The following is a 19,690-nucleotide window of genomic DNA, read 5'->3' on the forward strand; positions in this document are numbered from 1 at the left end:
CATGTTTGAAAATGTGGTTTTAGTTATTGAAAGTCATACATCTTGTATTTTTTTTTACTTTAAAAAAAAGCTGTAAGGAAATTTTAATTTATACTATAAATGATATTTTAAAATTATATGTTTTTATTATTTAATACTTTTCAGTTTATTTTTAGCTGAAAATAACAATTAATATTATTTTTATAGCATTATTTTCTCAAAATAATTTACTGCTTAAATAATTATCACTTACAGAGTGAAATTATCACAATTATCATGATGATACTCGTCATAATGAGTATCGTACTGTATGTAAAAAAAGATTTTTAATTGTTGTTTTTACTGGCTTTGCTTTATATTAGTTTTTTCAGATTGCTTCTCCTTTTTTTTCTTAATCTGAACTAGAAGTTGATTTTCGTAATTAAAACTTATTTTAATGTAAATGTATACTAGTATATTATATTTATTAATTTTCTTCTGAATTTAAAATAAATATAATTTTTCTATAACGCAAAACGTTTGTGTTTATTTATTAACCAAGATTTGTTTATTTTTATTTTATCTTCAGTATTTACAGTTATATCTCTTAAAATAAGAAAGATAAGGCTAATAATTTAATAAAAACTTATATAAATTTGATTTTCATGTATCGATTAAATCTTTATTTAGCTTAAACAAAGAAAAAATTAAGTAAAGACCAAATTGAAAGGATTTAATGATTTTTTTAATTCATTCAACTTGTGTTATGCATTTTCCATTTATTATTCCATGCTATTATTTTAGTATATTATCTATCAATGTCTTGCTTCTTTAATTTTTTTTTTGTGTCTTAGTCTTCCTTATTATTTTATTTTCTACATTTACAAAATTAATCAACCTTAATCCTTAAAAAAAATATCTTGGCTGATAATTTGTTTCTGCCATAAACATCCCTCTTTTAAATATTTATTGAATATTACATTATTTTTTCTATTTCTTTTTTATCAGTTTATCCTTCTTTTTTTTTTTTTTAGTAGGTTTTATAAATATATGAAAAGTATTTATCTCAACAATTAGTTTAAAGATGATTTAATTTTATTAGTCTAGATTTTTTTCATTAGAATGTATTATTCTCAACCAGTAAAATAAGGAAAAACTTCTTAACAGACCGTCTGTTCAAATTTTATAAAGTATTTCCTTTGGAACTTGTTCTGAATTTTATTTTATTTAATTTTCTGTTTCAGCAGTAGATACTTCTAGAATTTAAATTAAAATACTAATTCATTTAGAAACAGGGTAAAGCATTGTTAGAAATATCAAAATAATAATTACAGAAATTAGATCAAGTTTTATGAAGTTAATTTTTTTGTTATTATTCTTATTATTATTATTATTGTTATTATGGATTCTGATAAAGTGAATGCCAAAAATCGATATCTGTTAGAAGGAAATTTGACCCTATACATTAGGTAGATTTGATAAGAAAGCTATCTATTGTTACGGGTACCATGATTCGACTTCCGGAAAATTTCGACATACGAGGTGCGACAATAAAGTAATGAGGCTGATTTTTCTTTGCAAGATGTGGCAACCCTGCAGCTTGCGTAGGCACACCATCTTTGATCTTGGTCTATAAGCTACTTCTAGTCCAAGCGGCACATTGATGTAACTGCTCAGTCGTGAGTTGTGCTGTAATAAGTGAACACGTGTTTGTGTCTCTCGTCACAGAAATGAAACCGCAAAATATTGCGCAACGGTATGCCATTTCTTTTTGCGTTAAATTGGGTGAAAACGCGACCTACAACTTATGGTAAGCTTCAGAACGCTTTTGAAGATGAGGTTATGTCAAGAGTTCAAGTTTTTCGGTGGCATAAAATTTTTAGTGAAGGCAGAACGAATGTTGAAGATGAAGATCGCAGTGGACGACCATCAACCTCACGGACAGATGTCAACTTGACCATAGTGCGTGAAATCGTACGATCTGATCGAAGATTATCCGTGAAAATGATTGCAGAAGAACTCAACATCAATCGAGAAACGGTTCGTCTAATATTAACTGAAGATCTTGGTATTGATATGAGAAAGATTTGTGTAAAAATGGTCCCCAAAAATCTCACACAACAACACCGAGAAACACGGAAAAATGTGGCAGCCGATCTGTTAGAGCAAACGGAAATCAATCCAGATTTGTTGAGCCGTGTTATCACTGGTGATGAAGGTTGGTTTTTTCAATACGATCCAGAGACAAAACGCCAAAGTTCGCAATGGTGCTCAAAGGGATCACCTAGACCAAAATAAGCTCGCATGTTAAAGTCAAAAGTGAAACGCATGCTTCTGTGCTTCTTCGATTCCAAGGGAATTGTTCATAAAGAGTGGGTGCCTCCTGGACAAACAGTTAACCAATATTTCTACAAAGAAATTTTAGAAAGACTTCGTAAACGAGTTCTTCGTGTCCGTGCCAACATTGCTGATAATTGGATTCTGCATCACGATAATGCGCCATCCCATACTGCTCTGTCAGTACCAATTTTTAATCTCAAAACAAATTTCAGTACTACCACAGCCACCTTATTTACCAGATATCGCTCTGTGCAACTTTTTTCTATTTCCAAGAGTCAAAATGGCGGTCAAGGGACACCGTTTTCAAACAACACTAGATGTCCAAAAAGCTGTGATGAGGGTCTTGAAGGATATTACTTACAGAAGATGAGTTCCAGAAATGTTGCCGTCAATGGCAGAAGCGCTGGAATAAGTGTGTGCAATCAGAGGGGAACTACAGGGTCATTCACGGGAACCGGATGTTTTTAAAATAATCATAAAAAATTGAATATTTACTTTAAAAAAGTTTTATTGGTACTGAAACACTTGTTAAATCAAAGCATTTGTTACTTACTCATGAACGAAAAATTATGTCCGGCAAGTGATGTCCATTTTGGCCAATACATTGTTGTAGCCTTTCACGGTAACTGACCTCAATTCTTTGCAGCATGTCTACATCAATCTGGGTGACGTGTGACGAATTGCGATCTTTAGATCCTCCAATGTACGCGGTTTATTGCCGTACACACGCGATTTCAGAAACCCCCACAGAAAAAAATTAAGTCGGGGGACCGAGGGGCCAAGGAATGTCGCCGAATCTGGAAACGATCAGAAATTACTTCCTAAGTAATTTCTTATGGTTTTTGACATGAAAAGTCGAATGAAATAGGTCCCAAAACCGTATCTGCAGTATTTTTAAAGAAATCTGGGGTGAAAACTGATAAATTGGGGTAAAAACCCTATGTTTTATGTTTGACGTTCAATAACTTTGTGAAATGGGGAATAAACACATAAATAAAACTTGTAGAGATAATGGTATGTACCAGTTTATAATAAACGTTAAAAAATGAGCCCGCCATTTTCAACACATTTCTTGACACGCTTCTGTAATGCTTTTGTTGTTCTTTTTAGTTTTTCAGAGCTGTCCTAATTTGTTCAGCTGCATTCATAATACGGACAAGTAATTCCCCACGAGAATGTATTTTTTTTGTATACAATATTTTTCATCCATCCCCAGATTTAAAAATCTAAAGGTGTTCAGGCGATCTTAGTGGCCAGGAATGTAGACCTCCTCGACCGATCCATTTCTCAGAGAAATGATGATTTAAGTGAGTGAAAACGGCACAAGTGAAGTGGTGAGGCATGCCTCCCGAAGTATACTTTTCGTCTCAGCACTAGAGGAACATCTTAAGCAGCTGCGTCAATTCTTCTTGAAAGTGCAAGTAGACATCAGCATTTAAGCGGCCAGGTAATATGAACGGTCCAGACAGCTGATTGTGAAGAAGGCCGCACCATACATTGACGTTAAATCGGTGTTGAAAATTGCTATCCACCGATTCATGAGGATTTACTTCTTCCCATGTATGCTTATTACCTAAGTTGTTGACACCATCTTGAGTAAAATTTGCTTCGTCGGTAAACAAAGCATATTTCTAGAGTTGTCGATTTTTATTCCTCCTGTTGCAAAAGTCCAAGCGAAGCGGACCGTCTCCTGGGTGTATATATTTTACTGGCTGTTTATGATTAGGATAAAATTTGTTTTGTTTAAGTGTCCTAACCATCTAATGCGAAACTCCGATCCGCTTAAAAAGACGTTGTGTACCGACGCCTGGACTATACTGAACTGCATCGATAATAATTTCATCTATAACTGCGTCGTGTTGAACAGATCGTTCCTAGCTGGTACGAATACTAGGTAGTACCTAGTATTCCGTACCTGTTTTCCGAAGATTGCGAAAAGTCGCGCTAATTGTTTTGGGATTGGGAATCCTGCAATTCGGAAAAAGTGTTTAGTAAGTTTTAAGTAAAAGTATTTAGTATTTGACATTCTACTGCAGCAACAGTAGCATTACCATTACACTCATCCAAATTAAATACCATATCACCGTATTCCTCTGTTGTAAATAAGTACGGCATTACTTACAACCAGTTTGCCATTACAACTAGTTTGCCATTACGTTGTAATGACAAACCGATTACGTTGAAACTAAAATTCAAAGCAAACCTTCGCTAACGACAGCACAGTTCACAGTACCCGGTATATTTAATGTACCTTTCAAAATGATTTAAACACTAATACACTATTGTGCATTGTTGATCAGCTGTTGTTATTTTATACAACTTGAAAATAATAATTTTTCAAATAATTTACTGTAATTCTGACATTAATAAAAAAATTATTATCGTAAGTAATTTTTATTTTATATTTTAATTTTAAAATTGTTATCTAATTTCCAATTGTTTTTGTTGTTTTTTAACGATAAATAAAGTTTAACAGTTTTGTTTTTACAAATTTTTCACATCACCAAAAAAGAATTGGAGGTACTTACGTATTAACGCACCGCAGCTACAGCTTTATTTGAAAACAAAGTAGTCAATCGGATTTCGGTGGAAAATGAACAGTCTCTTTATTCATTTTAATAAATGGTTATTTATATTTATTTATTTTATAAATATAATTTAACCAAACTTAACCTACGCTCGCTTCGCTCGCTAACCTTGACTAATTAACACCGTAATTAGTAAAGCACACCGTAATTACGCTGAGCACAATAAAAAACTCATTTATTAACTTAAATGGTGATCATTTAGACAACTGTTGGTGGTCATTCAGTTCTGATAACTTGGTGTTACAGTTACTGATACCGTGGTGGTCATTCAGTTGCTGATAAAATTGTAGTTTACAAAGTGTTTCATAGACTGACTAATGTTTATTCCCACAAAATAGATCAAATAATTAAATGTATAACATAGAAAGAAACAATTATAAATTACGGCCCCATGGAGATTGAATACTGACTACACTGATTAAACAGTAATGAGACATAACAGTGTGATTATTTCATTTTTTAGAAAGTATCAAACAAAATTGTAAACATATCGTTAGTCTACAGCTATAAATAAATATCAGAATGTATAAAGATACTCGTATAATCATAATCAAGCAAATATTCAGTTTTTAGTGACAAATGTAATAATAACATTTAAACATAAAGAAGAACAACACAGTCTTACAGGCGATTCACGAAAAATGTAGCATACTTTCAGGACGCGTTCTGCTGGAGAAAATAAAGAAGAAAGCTTATTTAAACACAGGTTCGGAAACGCTTCGTTAGCGAATATCGGCTGGGGAAAGATTTCGTCCCGATTTCTGCGCCTTCGGTAAAATTAAGCCAAGTTGTAATTCTTGGGACTCAAATTAAAAGATAAATTTAGTGGTTTTATATGAAATTTGACCTTTTTTTTTGTCTTCAGTCATTTGACTGGTTTGATGCAGCTCTCCAAGATTCCCTATCTAGTGCTAGTCGTTTCATTTCGGTATACCCCCTACATCCTACATCCCTAACAATTTGTTTTACATACTCCAAACGTTGCCTGCCTGCACATTTTTTTTCCTTCTACCTGTCCCTCCAATATTAAAGGGACTATTCCAGGATGCCTTATATGTGACCTATAAGTCTGTCTTTTCTTTTAACTATATTTTTCCAAATCCTTCTTTCTTCATCTATTTGCCGCAACACCTCTTCAATTGTCACTTTATACACCCATCTGATTTTTAACATTCTCCTATTGCACCATATTTCAAAAGCTTCTAATCTTTTCTTAGATACTCCGATCGTCCAAGTTTCACTTCCATATAAAGCTACGCTCCAAACATATACTTTCAAAAATCTTTTCCTGACGTTTAAATTAATTTTTGATGTAAACAAATTATATTTCTGACTGAATGCTCGTTTCGCCTGTGCTATTCGGCATTTTGTATCGCTCCTCCTTCGTCCTTCTTTAGTAATTCTGCTTCCCAAACAACAAAATTCTTCTACCACCATAATCTTTTCTCTTCCTGTTTTTACATTCAGTGGTCCATCTTCGTTATTTCTACTACATTTCATTACTTTCGTTTTGTTGTTTATTTTCATGCGGTAATTCTTGCCTAGGACTTCATCCATGCCGTTCATTATTCCTTCTAAATCCTTTTTACTCTCAGCTAGAATTACTATATCATCAACAAATCGTAGCATCTTTATCTTTTCACCTTGTACTGTTACTCCGGATCTAAATTGTTCTTTAACATCATTAACTGCTAGTTCTATGTAAAAATTAAAATATAACGGGGATAGGGAATATCCTTGTCAGACTCCCTTTCTTATTACGACTTCTTTCTTATGTTCTTCAATTTTAACTGTACAAGTCGGTCCTCTCTTTTATTCCTTTTGCCCAACCCATATTTACCCACAACATTTCCTTCCTTGCCTTTTCCGCTGCTTGCATTTCAATCACCAACTATTATTAAATTTTCATCCCCTTTTATGCGTTTAATTACTTCATCAGTTTCTTCCTTTACACATTCTACCTCATCAGCATCTCGGCACTTGTAGGCATATAGACGTTAACAATCGTTGTCGGCTTAGGTTTTGATTTTATCCTTATTACAACGATTCTATCGTTATGCATTTTGAAATACTCTACTCTTTTCCCTATCTTTTTGCTCATTACAAAACCTACTCCTGCTTGCCCTTTATTTGAAACTGTTAATTATTCATGGTGAAGATGAATGATGTTCGATTAATTCTGCCGCTCCAGCAACAAAATCACTTTGTTCACATCATCTTTTTCATTGATTTTGTTGTGGACAGCATCGATTATATCTTTATCAGATGTCCAGCCTGAAATTGGCTCACTTTTGTCAACATCTAACCAGTTTTTCTTAATCGCGATTTCATAATGCAGAACCTTAGTGCAGGCTGACTTTCGCTGCTCGTGAATTCCGCAACTGAACAATTTCCGCTGGTGACAGTTTCTTCACTGGAATATTTCTTTTTTTAATTCTGAATTGTAGCCGGAGTAATGCTTCCCCATGCAAAACCAACTGAATACGCAACTGTTTTCAGATTGATGAATTTAAGAAAGGTTTCCATTTCCTCATCACAATTCACTAGAGCACTGGGCAGTTTATGGCGATAATGCAGAACAGCTCTGCAGGATTTTTTCTGTTTTAATTCAACTTTCAAAAGTAAACATTTTTTTTTAACTGTGGTATTTTTTATTTATGATATAATTTAACGTAAGATATTTTTTTTTTATTAATTCTCCCATCTCCTGGTAAACTAGATCAGCTGAAATTTGACACAATTATTCCTAATAGCAATTTTTTTTTTAATGTTGAGACTTTTTTAACAATCCTTAATGGGTTAAACTGAAAAAGCGTGGTGAGACAGGAAGAACCGTTTCACAATTGCTGAGATAGTGGATATTGACAGGGATGTCAATATCCCTGTGACAGTAATGCCTGACCAGCAAGTATATTTCTACTGCCTGACAGGGATGTTTCTACTATTGTGGATTAGCTCAATATCAACAAACAATCAAGTAAGAAACAAATTTTCTCTTCGCACTTCAAAAGGATATAAAATTTTGCATACAGATTTTCAAAATCAATCTGCGTACTCGCTCTCTTGTTGAGATGTAACGCTGAAATTTGCCAGGAGTATTTATTTACTCGCTGATATTAAGTTTATAAATTTTTTAAATAATTTTTTAAAAATCCTTACTTTCTTGCTTCTTCTTGATTATGACATGGAGTGGTGTCTAGTACGTATATAAAAATCCGTGTTTGACGAACCAAACCCGAAACCAGGCGGATAAAGAAAGGTAAGGATGCTACCGCTGTTTCTCGAAGCTCAGTAATCTATTCTAAAATTTGAATAAACAAGATATTTCTTATTTTAGTGGCATTTCACTTAAACATCCCTGATAATTTACTCTCACTTTTACGAGTATTTAACAAGGAAAAGTGTTGATATTGACTTTGAAACCCAAATAATCCTAGTGAATCTTTGTATTTCTCGATGTTCAAAACTAATAAAATCTTGGCAACCAAATAAAAAACGCATGTCTGTACATGTTTGTATGTTCGCTTTATTTCTAAGAAATGATTTGGATTTCCTGAAAATTTAATTTATACATCAAAACAAAATCATCGAAAATATCTCAAAAAGATTTTTTTCTGAGAACGGAAAGATAACTCGTACTTTAAAAGTTGTAATTATTGTAACTTTTCAAACTTTTCTCTCTTCCATCGTACATATTTGAAACAAGCAATTACTAATCGGTATAGAAGAAGTTTACAATTACTAAACCGAAGGAATACCGAGAAAATTTTACGAATGTATAAGCATACAAGAATGAGTTTGCTAAACGGTTATTTGTATAAAATGGCGACAGAAGGAAAGATTTCAAGAACTGTCTGCAAAAAAAAAAAAAACTAAACTTTCATAAAATTAAAATTTTTTTCTCGTATATGTTTTGCTATTTTATTATATAAGCTTATTTAGTTTGCGTTTTTCCATCGCTGTTTGTTATAATGCAGTATTATTTATTAATCTTTAATATTGTTTTTATTATGAAAGTTCTGTTTAGAAATAAATCCATTTTATTATTTATCATTTTATTTATTATTTTATTTTTATCAAAGTATTATTTTTGAATATTTCTACATTATAAATAATAAAAGTAGTCTGTAAGACGTAAGAAAATCAAAGATCAAAATAATAATTTTTTTTTTAAATTGCAATCATTATTCCAAAAAACAAATTTGCAATATTATGCACAGTATAAATATAGCCTAGTTATTTGTATTCTTCAAAATTCATCGGTAATGAGAAAAGTATAAAAATTACTTTTTCAACAAAACAGGTGATTCCAAAGCAAGAAATAAATAAGTATTGTTGATTCTGTGGATCTTTTTTCGTTTTGTTAAAATAAGTACTGAATAAAAATATGACAAACACCACGAGGTTAGCGGAATCCTCATTTTGAATTTCATTAAAAATTTACATAATTTTTAATTGACATGTCTTTAAAATCACACCGAAGCATACGGATTCCAGAGCAAAAAATTTGTAGCGTAACGAAAAGGTCTCCATTGTCCTGCCTTAATAACTCCCTAACTATTAGTTTCAGATACGTAAATGCGGTGTCATTTTTAACTTACATGGTCAGCTCGTCGAATCGACTTTGAGTTTGCGTCATTCTCGAGCGGGTTGGTGGGTAGAGGGGGCACAGCAGATCGGCAAAAACTGGCGCTCTTGCTCATTTCAGTTCAGTGTAGCTCATGACTTACACGTGAAAACGCGGTGATTCCTGTATTTGTGTTTAGAGTTTGTCGAGATAGATCTATTTAATTAATAATAAGTGTATTTTGAACAATATTTATGTGTAAAAAACTAAAGTAAACATGTAAAAAAGTAAAAAAAATTCAATATGTCAGCCTCAGCCTGCGCAAAAGTCAGCCGAAAATATAAATTACGCATATCGTTGGAAAGGGGAGATTATGGGCCACACATAGGTACCCCAGTGTCCGGTGCCGAGCGAGCGAGACTGTTTCGGGAGCGTCGCAAACCTGGCACGGCGCGCTCAGTGAACGACGCCGACGGCGGGAGCATCTTTACCGCTGCTGTACCCGAACTAGTGGACATAACGAGTGAAGGTAACACCCATACATCTGTCGAAGACGTCCCCGGGCTGATTGATATCAACATCAGTCGAATTGATGCGATGCTGGACCATTGGCGTGCAGCGGACAAACGCTTCAAAAGGTATTTGAAAACAATCCGTTTGGTCTATCTTGCAGTGTTTGTGATCGACTTTGGTTCGACAGAGATTTAAAGCAGGCGAACGCTCGCAACATTCCTCTTCTTCAAACTAAATTCCCCGGCGAAAATGTAGCGGCATTTCGTTTATGTAGTACCTGGAGCAAATCGATAGATGCCGATGAAATCCCGACGCTATCGCTCTCTTACTCTTTTTCGATATCCCTCGAAGCCGGACGGCTTGCCACCGCTTGACTCGATCCAACCCCTGCCCACAGAACCAACAACACTGGGCAACACCAATATCGATTGTACGTTCACCAGGCACATTGATGCTGATATTATGCCGTACGTCTCTTTACTTCTCATATCACAGACCATGTTGAACAAAATTGTCGTCGAAATAAATATCACGTACCATTGTGTCTATTTTATGTTAAAGTTAAATTTAGTACGCAGTCAATGTCTCATTTTTTTCAATCCGATACACTAAAAGTCACTCGCTGACATACAGAGCGATCAATTTATCTGTAGGGTTGGCCAAATAAAGGAACTAGAATTTTTCATTGGAGACTTTCAGTTTTGTTCAAAAAAAAAAATATGATAGTGGCTTTTCCATTTAACTCTACAGATAAGTTGGTCGGTCTGTAGCTCGGAGTAATTTCATCCAAGGTCGTAACGTTTCAAGTTGAAGGGCCGTGCGCCCCAACACAGCCCCAACCGATTTTTTTCATATTTGAAAGACTTTAACATTTTTCATAGTTAATACACTTATACTTGTCTTTTCATTACATGTCTTCATTTAAAAACGTTTTTAATTCTAATTGCTACATATTATAGCTGTTGAGGCATGAAGTCTTTTAACATATCTTTGAAAATTTTGTTTTCATTATCTTCCCTATTAATCTAGTCTTCCTTACTCTCATGAATTCTCATAGATATGTTGATAACATAGAAATATTTCCTGTGCAATTTACATTTACTAAAGGATGTTGTCTTATCTTAATTTCATTAGTCGATTTAAAAGATGGATATAAAATTAGGATGCAATTCACCTTTTTTAACGATTAGAGGTGTACAGTTCTTATCCTATTTGTTAAGGAATTAATTTTAAGGATCTTCAGTTATAAAAATATGACGATATCAACGCTAACTACGTTCAGCGTTGAAATCATCATACTTTTTAATTATTGGATTTTTAAAAAGTTAAAGGGTTTTTAATAGTTAAAAGATTTCGGTTTCTTTTATTTAGTAAATTAAATTGATTTTTAACGGTCGGAAAATTGTTTTCAATTGAGATTTCAGTAGTTTTTAATTTTTTTATCAATGAAAAAACGATTGTATAATGAAAAGATCCAATTTTCTTTTAATTATTGTATTGCGCGTGTGTAATTTTTTTTTTTTTGAAGTCGAATTTCACCAATAATATCATCTGTTACGCAAGACCCTTGACTGAAAATTCTGGACCAAGAATTGAGTTAAGATGGTGGGATTTTTCCCCTTCTTAGAAGCATGTACGTGATGTGATTTATTTGTTTTATATGGTGTTGTTTTTATACATAAACCCTCAGTAAAAATTTAAAGATAACTTTATTATTTTAATGGGCGTAAGTAATATTTCATTTTGTTTAGGATTGTTTATACCTATTATTATAGATTTCATACATCACGTTTAATAAACTAAAGTTCACGTGTTGGTATTACACTACATTTTTATAGCGCGGTCAAGAATACATCCTTGTGGAAAATTTTCGAACTAATCAAATCTTATCTTTCTACAACAAACAATACTCATCCTTTCATTTCAGATGACAAGCGTTTGTGTGTAACTCGTTCCACTATAACCTGTTCAGTTAAATTGTAATTTTTCTCCTGCTTACGTTCTTATAGCTGAGTGGTAGTTAGATTATTTATGTTACGTTTACACGTTAAAATACGCTTATGCGTATACACGCACACAATAACACTAAATCATAAATTAAATTAAGTTAATGTTGCTAGTATAGATTATACGTGTTCTTATGGTATATTAATTACAATGCACGTGTTATCGGTTTTATATATTTGTTTTACCAAAAATATTTTTGGTTATTAGTTGAAACAGTAGCCTTATAAATTAGATTTAAGGTATTGATAAACCTTCAGTAATTATCATTATTAATTTTACAGATAAGCGTGAAAACCTGAGATTGAACTATTTATTACATTTAATACGATAATTTTTTTAATACCTGGAAATATACTTCCAAAATAATATTTTTTTTTTTAATTTTTGAACTACAATGTTGTTCTTTTTTTGTTCAAAGATGTTTCTCTACTTTTTGTTTCCTCCTTATAAAAATATGCCTCAGAATGCATATTTCAGCTATATTAAATCTATAATTAAAAAAAAAAATGTTATTAGTTTTTATCGATTACTTTCCTTGTAAAAAAGCGTTTTTAGAAAAGTTATTTTACAATTCAGAATTGTTTCATAATCTCTAGTACTTTTGTATACTTGTAAAAATTACTACATGATAATTACGCAAATTTCGTAATAACTGTGTAGTAAGGCAGATTATCTGTTTTCAACACTTTTTTTCAGGCATAAGTTAGTTTAAAAATTCGAGTATTTTAATAATTAAGTGTTCTTTATTAAAATTTACAAAACTTTGCTAATAAATGGTTAGTTAGACTGAGGCTGCAGTAAGCGTGTTTCTGTATGCTTGAAAAATCAACTTTGTAGGTGAAACGATTTTCATCTAATATCGATATATTAATTGATTAAAGTTTTTTGCATCGTTGAAATTACAAGGTATTTCTTTACATTGTGAAGTTTATTTGAGATTAGAATATTCAGACGGACCTCATTGGCATTCGACTTAACGTTGAAATTTAACTCGGTCGAGCAATAGTTGAAAGGTATTATGAATGAACCGATGACCTTGTTAGCTGCTCCAATGTTTCCTGGTAACCTTGTTACTAGCACTGCTACTATTACAGCTGATATCATCCATTCTTACGCTTTGTTGTGGAATTGAGGAAAAATATTAACGATCCAGGACCAGGAAGATATAAGTCAAGACCCCTTTATCATTCTCTGTAGAATTATATAATTATTTACGTTTAAATGATCTGTTTATTGTACAGGAATTTATTTTCTTTTATGTAACGTACATTAAATTACGTCTACCTCGACGTTTTATTTCATTTCATTCTTATTGAGTCGCTTGATCTGATCCGACCTAAATTTTATTTTATTACTTACATATTTGAGATTGTTCTCTGATGTTGGGTTCTTTATTTGCTGGTATTTTTGTACGATTTGGGGAAAATTTAATGTATTACTTTGTTTACAAAGTTAATTAATGTATCACAATTTTATCGATGTGATTTTGAGTGTTATATAAGTGTTGTAAAAATATTTTTGGCTTCTTCGAATTTTCATTCTGTTTTAGCATACTTTTATTTTTCATCATATCTGCCTTTTGTGTTAAAATTATTTGGTTTGTTCCTTAAATTTGTTATCAGTTTAAAATGGATAACGGAAATCGTGAAAGAAAGAAGTTTTTTAAAAATGACAGTTTTCTATCAGAATTTTTTTCAGGTAACATTTCTTTCCGTTTTAAATTTTAATTAAACATTTAACAATTGATTAAAATTAAATATCAGATGGAATTTTTAATTTTAAAAGCATTTTTTTTTTATTTTAACAGTAGTAAGCAATATAATGTATCCATTAAATTGTGTACTTAATTTACGGAATGAAAAAAGGCTGAATTTTTACTTAAAGATTACAGTTACACTAAAGACAAGACAATTTATGAACATGTCCCTTAATATACAATATACATTAAATAAATTTAGTCACTTATTTACTGGTACTATCGAAAACAGCCACAATTTTAAATACCCTTACAAATTCGAAATAAATTTCATTCTCTTTACATTTATTTGAAAAGTTTTTTAATTACTATAAAATTATATTTTTATGCATGAAATATGTAATTATTTTATAAGTTTAAGTAAAATTAAAGTAAAAATATATAATAATTTTGAAAAAACAAATAAAAAGCATAGTGGGTGATCAATAGTGCATTTTCATTAATAAATAAATATTTTATACAGACTTGTATGTAATTATATATAACTCATTTCAGAAAAGTACACTATTCGATAAATTAATAAAAAAAAACTGCCTTAACATTTGGCTAAATGAATCAATGGAAGCTGATAAAACCTTAATTAAAATAATGCACAAAATTAATTATTAAAAATCTGATGTGGAAATTGCATGACTTTCCTTATATGCCTATTAAATTACATATAAACATTTTTTGCTGCACTTCAACTTCATTTTTTGCTGCATTTAAACTTACTTCATTTGAAAGTGAGATACTATCCTCCAATTCTTTAATAAAGAGGACAGTCACAATTTCTGAAATATTAATTTTTATTAACATCAACTATTTATAAAATTATTAATTCCAATAATCTTACATGAAATATTAGGATAGAGTAAAATTACCTTTATTACTCATATTACTAGGTCAGTATTATTTGTATCTTCGTGAGTTGCTGATTAACAAAATTTTCAGATTTCTGGTGTGTCATATAAATAAAAGTTAATAATAATTAAACTATTCCATTTAGTGAACTCCTGTATACTGGTTACAAATGCTAAATGCTAATTTCAACCTAACAGTGAAAAATATTCAGTTTTTATTATTGGATTATTTGATGAATAATCAAAAATGAAAAAGAAACAATCACACAGGAAAAAGAAAGATATCATGAAGAAATATATCTCAAAAAAACAACAACAAGAAGAATATGAAGCAGAAGAAAATTTTAAGAACAAGAGAAGAATAAAAAAATTAAGAAATGACAAATATAAAGAGGAAGAAAATATTAAAAACAAAGAAAGAATAAAAACATTACGAGGTGATAAATATAAAAAGGAAGAAAATGTTAAAACCAAAGAAAGAATAAAAAGATTAAGAGAAGATAATTAATATAAAGATAGAGAAAATTTGAAAAGTAGAGAACGTGTGCACAAATTAAGATCAGAAGAATTTGGTTGGATTCTGATCCAACCATAGAGGGATAAAATGATTGGCAACAAAAAACAAATAAACAAAATGATGATCAACTCTGACTTAGGGAGAATATTGTTTTAGAGTATCAGAGGAGTATTGAACTAAAAGATAAGAATTTTTTGCAACTTATTAAAGATCGAGCATGTATTCCTTGGTGTATATGTGTATATGTTGTTCTTGTGAGGGTCTATTTTTCAGTCACTCTGTAGTTAACTTTACTGTAGATAAAATTAAACGAGAAATTCCAGAATAATTAAATAAAATTAAACAGAAATGAAACTAGAAAATCCAAAAAGAATACGATTCTAAATTATAATTTTTAATTAATATTAAATAATAAGATGTTTCACCAAATCTATTACATATAAACATATGTAATAATGCCTATTAAATTACATATATACATTTTAAAAATCCATAAAATCTTATTTCACTAATAACGTCTGATTGTTTTTCATATTTTTTTTTTATTGTTATTATTGAATTATTTATTGTAAACTTTTTTGACAGTCATGGGTTAATAAATTATTAATAATTCAATACATTTAAATTAAAAAAAAAATGTTAAAAAATATAAATTAAAAAAAAAGGAGATGAAGTCTGATTCGAACGGATGTGCCTTCCCTTGTAAGATCTAAATATTTCATTGATTAAAATTTAATTTGACTATAACTCTGGAACCAATGAAAATAAGTACCACTTAATCCAAGTTTTCTTGGATTTTGGGCCTTTTTGGACACTTTTTGTTCAGTCGATTGCAATCAAAAGGGGAGCTGTCCAACTAGATGTTACAACAGTTCTATATCCAAAATTTCAACATCCTGTGGCTAATCGTTTTTGAGTTATGTGAGATACTTACATACATACGTACAGATGTCACACCGAAACTAGTCAAAATGGATTCAGGGATGTTCAAAGTGAATATTTCCATTGAAATTTGAAATCTGGTAACCAACATTTTTCACAATCACAATATGTCCTTTACTTTGTACAAGGATGTAAAAAAGTGATTAATTTGTAGTTAACACATACAAATATTAAATATTTTTAATAATATAAAAACAAATGTGTAACGATAATAAAATGGTTACAAAAAATAATTTAGCCGGGATTAATGAAAATTAATTAATTTTTTTTTTATTAATATTTTTGAAGAAAAGAAAGTACCTCTTGTTAGATTTCTTAGCATTTGCAAATGTTCTCGCAATTATAACAGGAGATTTAAAAACAACTGAAGAACAATCATGATATTGAAAGATATACCTAAAAAATATGTGTCCAAAAATATCTTTTTGTAAAAAAGAGCTCGTAACAAATGTAAAAAATGCACCCAAATATTAGCACCTACGCTAAAATTAAAAGAGCTGACAGCTTGAAGTCCCTTAAAGAAGTAATGCAGCCTGATGAGCTAAACAAAGAAGCCAGTAGAAAAGGATTGTAAAACTTACAAAAGCTTATGAAATGATCAAGAGTATATGTAACATGAAACGAATTTGGAGAATAGGGAAACTGAGGTGTTATACAACAGTGTTAAGACCCAAGGTATTATAAATGGCCAAATGCACAACCTTAGACCAGGGAAAAATAAACGAACTTGAAAACATGAAAAGAAAAATATTAATAACAAGAAAAGAAGAAGATAGTTGGAAACTACAGAAAAATACCTAACTGTACCAGTAGACAAATTATCAAGATGCGATTAGGAAATGTGGACTTGTCTTCTATGAACACTTGATGTATAGAAAGACGACTACTATCAAGTTGTTCAAATACACTTTTCTTATTTCATCTATGTTTTAATTCTACTATATGTATAAAAATTCTTTAACATTTTATATTAATTACATTATGTCTTCCATTTTATTTATTCATTTATGTACCTACAGGTTCTGTATTCCAGTTACAGGAATTGAATGATGAAAAATTAATTTTATAGTATTTGAAATATTATTTGAATTCAGAACCTTTATATTTGTTAATTCAATAGCTTTATTCTATATTATGTCACATTTCATTATTTTTATTTTGAAATTTAATTTTTCTCCTAAAGATTAATTGTTTATATTTGGTTTCTCTTCTAATTGTTAGTTTCTAAAGGAACAAACAACCCAAAATATGAATAATATTCAACCATACTAGTAACAACTTCACTCTGTACATCGCAGCTCAACTGTATAGAAAAATCTTAGACAAAATAATAAATCTAATTGCACCACAGTTGCTTTATATGTGTTGCAGCCATAAGAACGGCTAGAACACATATAAAATAGTTAAGATTGGTATGTCCTGTACGTTGCAAATTTTAGCATCATATAATAAACCCCCACCCCTAAAATTAAAAGTTCTTTGCATTTTTTATTTTTATGGTCTTTAATCTATGATTTGATTGATGGTCAAGTTTCTTGACTTAAAAAATTTGTCCTATTTCTTTCTAAATGAGGCAGTGTTAGGACAGAAAATATTTTTAATCTTTATGACATGTAAAGTCTTAGTTTTTAAAGCTGCTAAAAATTAAGTTTTTGTTCAAGTAGCTCAGTAATATTTTCATTAGAATTTTAACTACATTCTATATTTCCTTAAAACATATTACCACAGTACAAGATTAAATTTGTGCTACCATAATCATTCAACAAATATGTTATTTCTATTTTTAAGAAAATGTGGAAAAAATAGGTTGCTAAGATCACAGTTTTAATAAAAATGTTAACTTTATTGTTGGGAGGTAAAGTTAAAACAGAATTTTATGAAAATGATAGGGTAAATCAGTGACATAAGTGAAAATTTATTTTTTAAAAGATCTTTAAGTGCTATTTTTTGTTTGATACTGTGTTTGGATTGTGTTGCAAAATAGTGTTTTAATAATCCAAGTATATGAGAATTTATGTGTATTATCTTAATGTAGTTAACCTTCTATGCCAGTACTGTGGAAATAGTATTTGAAATATTTTTATTTGTTTTTTTTTTTAATATTTTGTAATTGTGCAGTATTAAAAAGTTAATGAAACAACATTTTTTGGTACTAACATTAGGAATATTAATAATCTATTTTATTTGTGTACTAGAAATTCCCAGTATAAAAATTAAATTTAGTTTGTTATTTTATTAGTACAGATTATCATTTGTATGTTAATGCCTATTATTGATCTGCACTCAAATTAAAAACTTGTTTATTTTTTATTTGAATCATTAAGTTATTGCTGTCGCCTATGAAAAAATTCTAATACACATTTTATATCTAATTTTAATAATATTTGTTTTTTCATTAAATTATTCTTTTGTTTGCTTGTGGGCACAAGTCATTTGTGTATTTTGCATACAAAAAATCTATTTTTAGCAAAAGTTGATGTATTTTTTTTTCTGGTACAATGACATAGTGGTATATTAAGTTTAATTATTTATTTTTTCAGTCACAGTCATTTGACTAGTTTGATGAAATTTTATTTCTTTCTCTCCAGCAATACGGTTTTAATCTCAGAATATAATACAGCCCCAGTTTTCTGCCTTTGTATATTTTATTTTTTGTTGCCTAAGTTAATTAATTTCTCCATTTTATTTGATTTTGACTTGAACTTTACTTTTTTCCACCTTAAAATTTATGTTTTGAATTTATTATCTTATTGGTTTTTAGCATTTTTTGTCTTTATATTTCAAAAGTTTTTTTTTTAATATTTCTGTTTGCTTTTTTGTTCCTGATTCATTGCCATAAATCAGTACAGATTTCAAACACTTAAATAACTATTGTGAAAATTTTTTTTATAATTTGTAAATTTATCTTGATAAATTACTATCGAAGAGAGAATGTGGTATTCTTGTAGAATACCATAAAACAAAATAAGTGGAACATTCAGAAACCCACATTTTAGTGAACATAATTTTATAAAATACTCAACTGACATAAAACAATCATATATGTATTCAATTAACAATGACAAATTTTCTCATTAAATCACATAATGCAGATCATACTTATTTCAAATAGTGGCAGGATGTTTTTTATTTCAAGCCTGACTATAATAAATAAACTATTAATTTTTGTTATTGTCGTTAAGAAATAGTTTATAGGTTCTTCTAGGGCCATTTCCATATAAACTTACAGAATATATTTATGACCTTTCCATATACTTTCTATAATAACCATTATAGATTTTCACCAGCAGTAATTGTTCTTAGTGCACTTTGGCAATTTTAATATTTTACACAGATACTTGTATGAATAAATGTGAACAATATTTACATGTTTGATGATTTGAATGTGAACATATCTGTTTTTATTTAGTATAAATCTAACAATAAAAATTTATTATGATTACTTTTTTCATAAATAAAAAATATTGTTACTGTTATTTTTATAGATCTGATATGGAAGAGACTGGGATTCACAACACCAAAGTTTCAGATTCTGGGTACTCAAATAGCTGCAGTAATAGTCAGTCTCAGCGAAGGTAAGTATTAATATGTTGAGTTATAATCTATAGTATTTTATATTTTCATATTTTTAAGCTAAATTTATGTTTAACATGACTCTTC

The 19,690-nt window shown here is 30.1% G+C and overlaps 1 protein-coding gene across 9 annotated transcripts in view; it reads left to right on the top strand.

Annotated features, from left to right (window-relative positions):
• Nucleotides 1-19,690, top strand: part of per (period circadian regulator) — a 178,878-nt gene that overhangs the window by 62,479 nt on the left and 96,709 nt on the right. For all 9 annotated transcript variants that reach the window (XM_075355260.1, XM_075355262.1, XM_075355263.1 and 6 more), the window contains one exon: nt 19,516-19,605. In XM_075355260.1, the coding sequence (XP_075211375.1) occupies nt 19,516-19,605 (90 nt within the window). The remainder of the gene's footprint in view (nt 1-19,515; nt 19,606-19,690) is intronic.

The sequence above is a fragment of the Lycorma delicatula genome, chromosome 2, assembly GCF_047948215.1.
Source record: "Lycorma delicatula isolate Av1 chromosome 2, ASM4794821v1, whole genome shotgun sequence".
Classification (NCBI taxonomy): domain Eukaryota; kingdom Metazoa; phylum Arthropoda; class Insecta; order Hemiptera; family Fulgoridae; genus Lycorma; species Lycorma delicatula.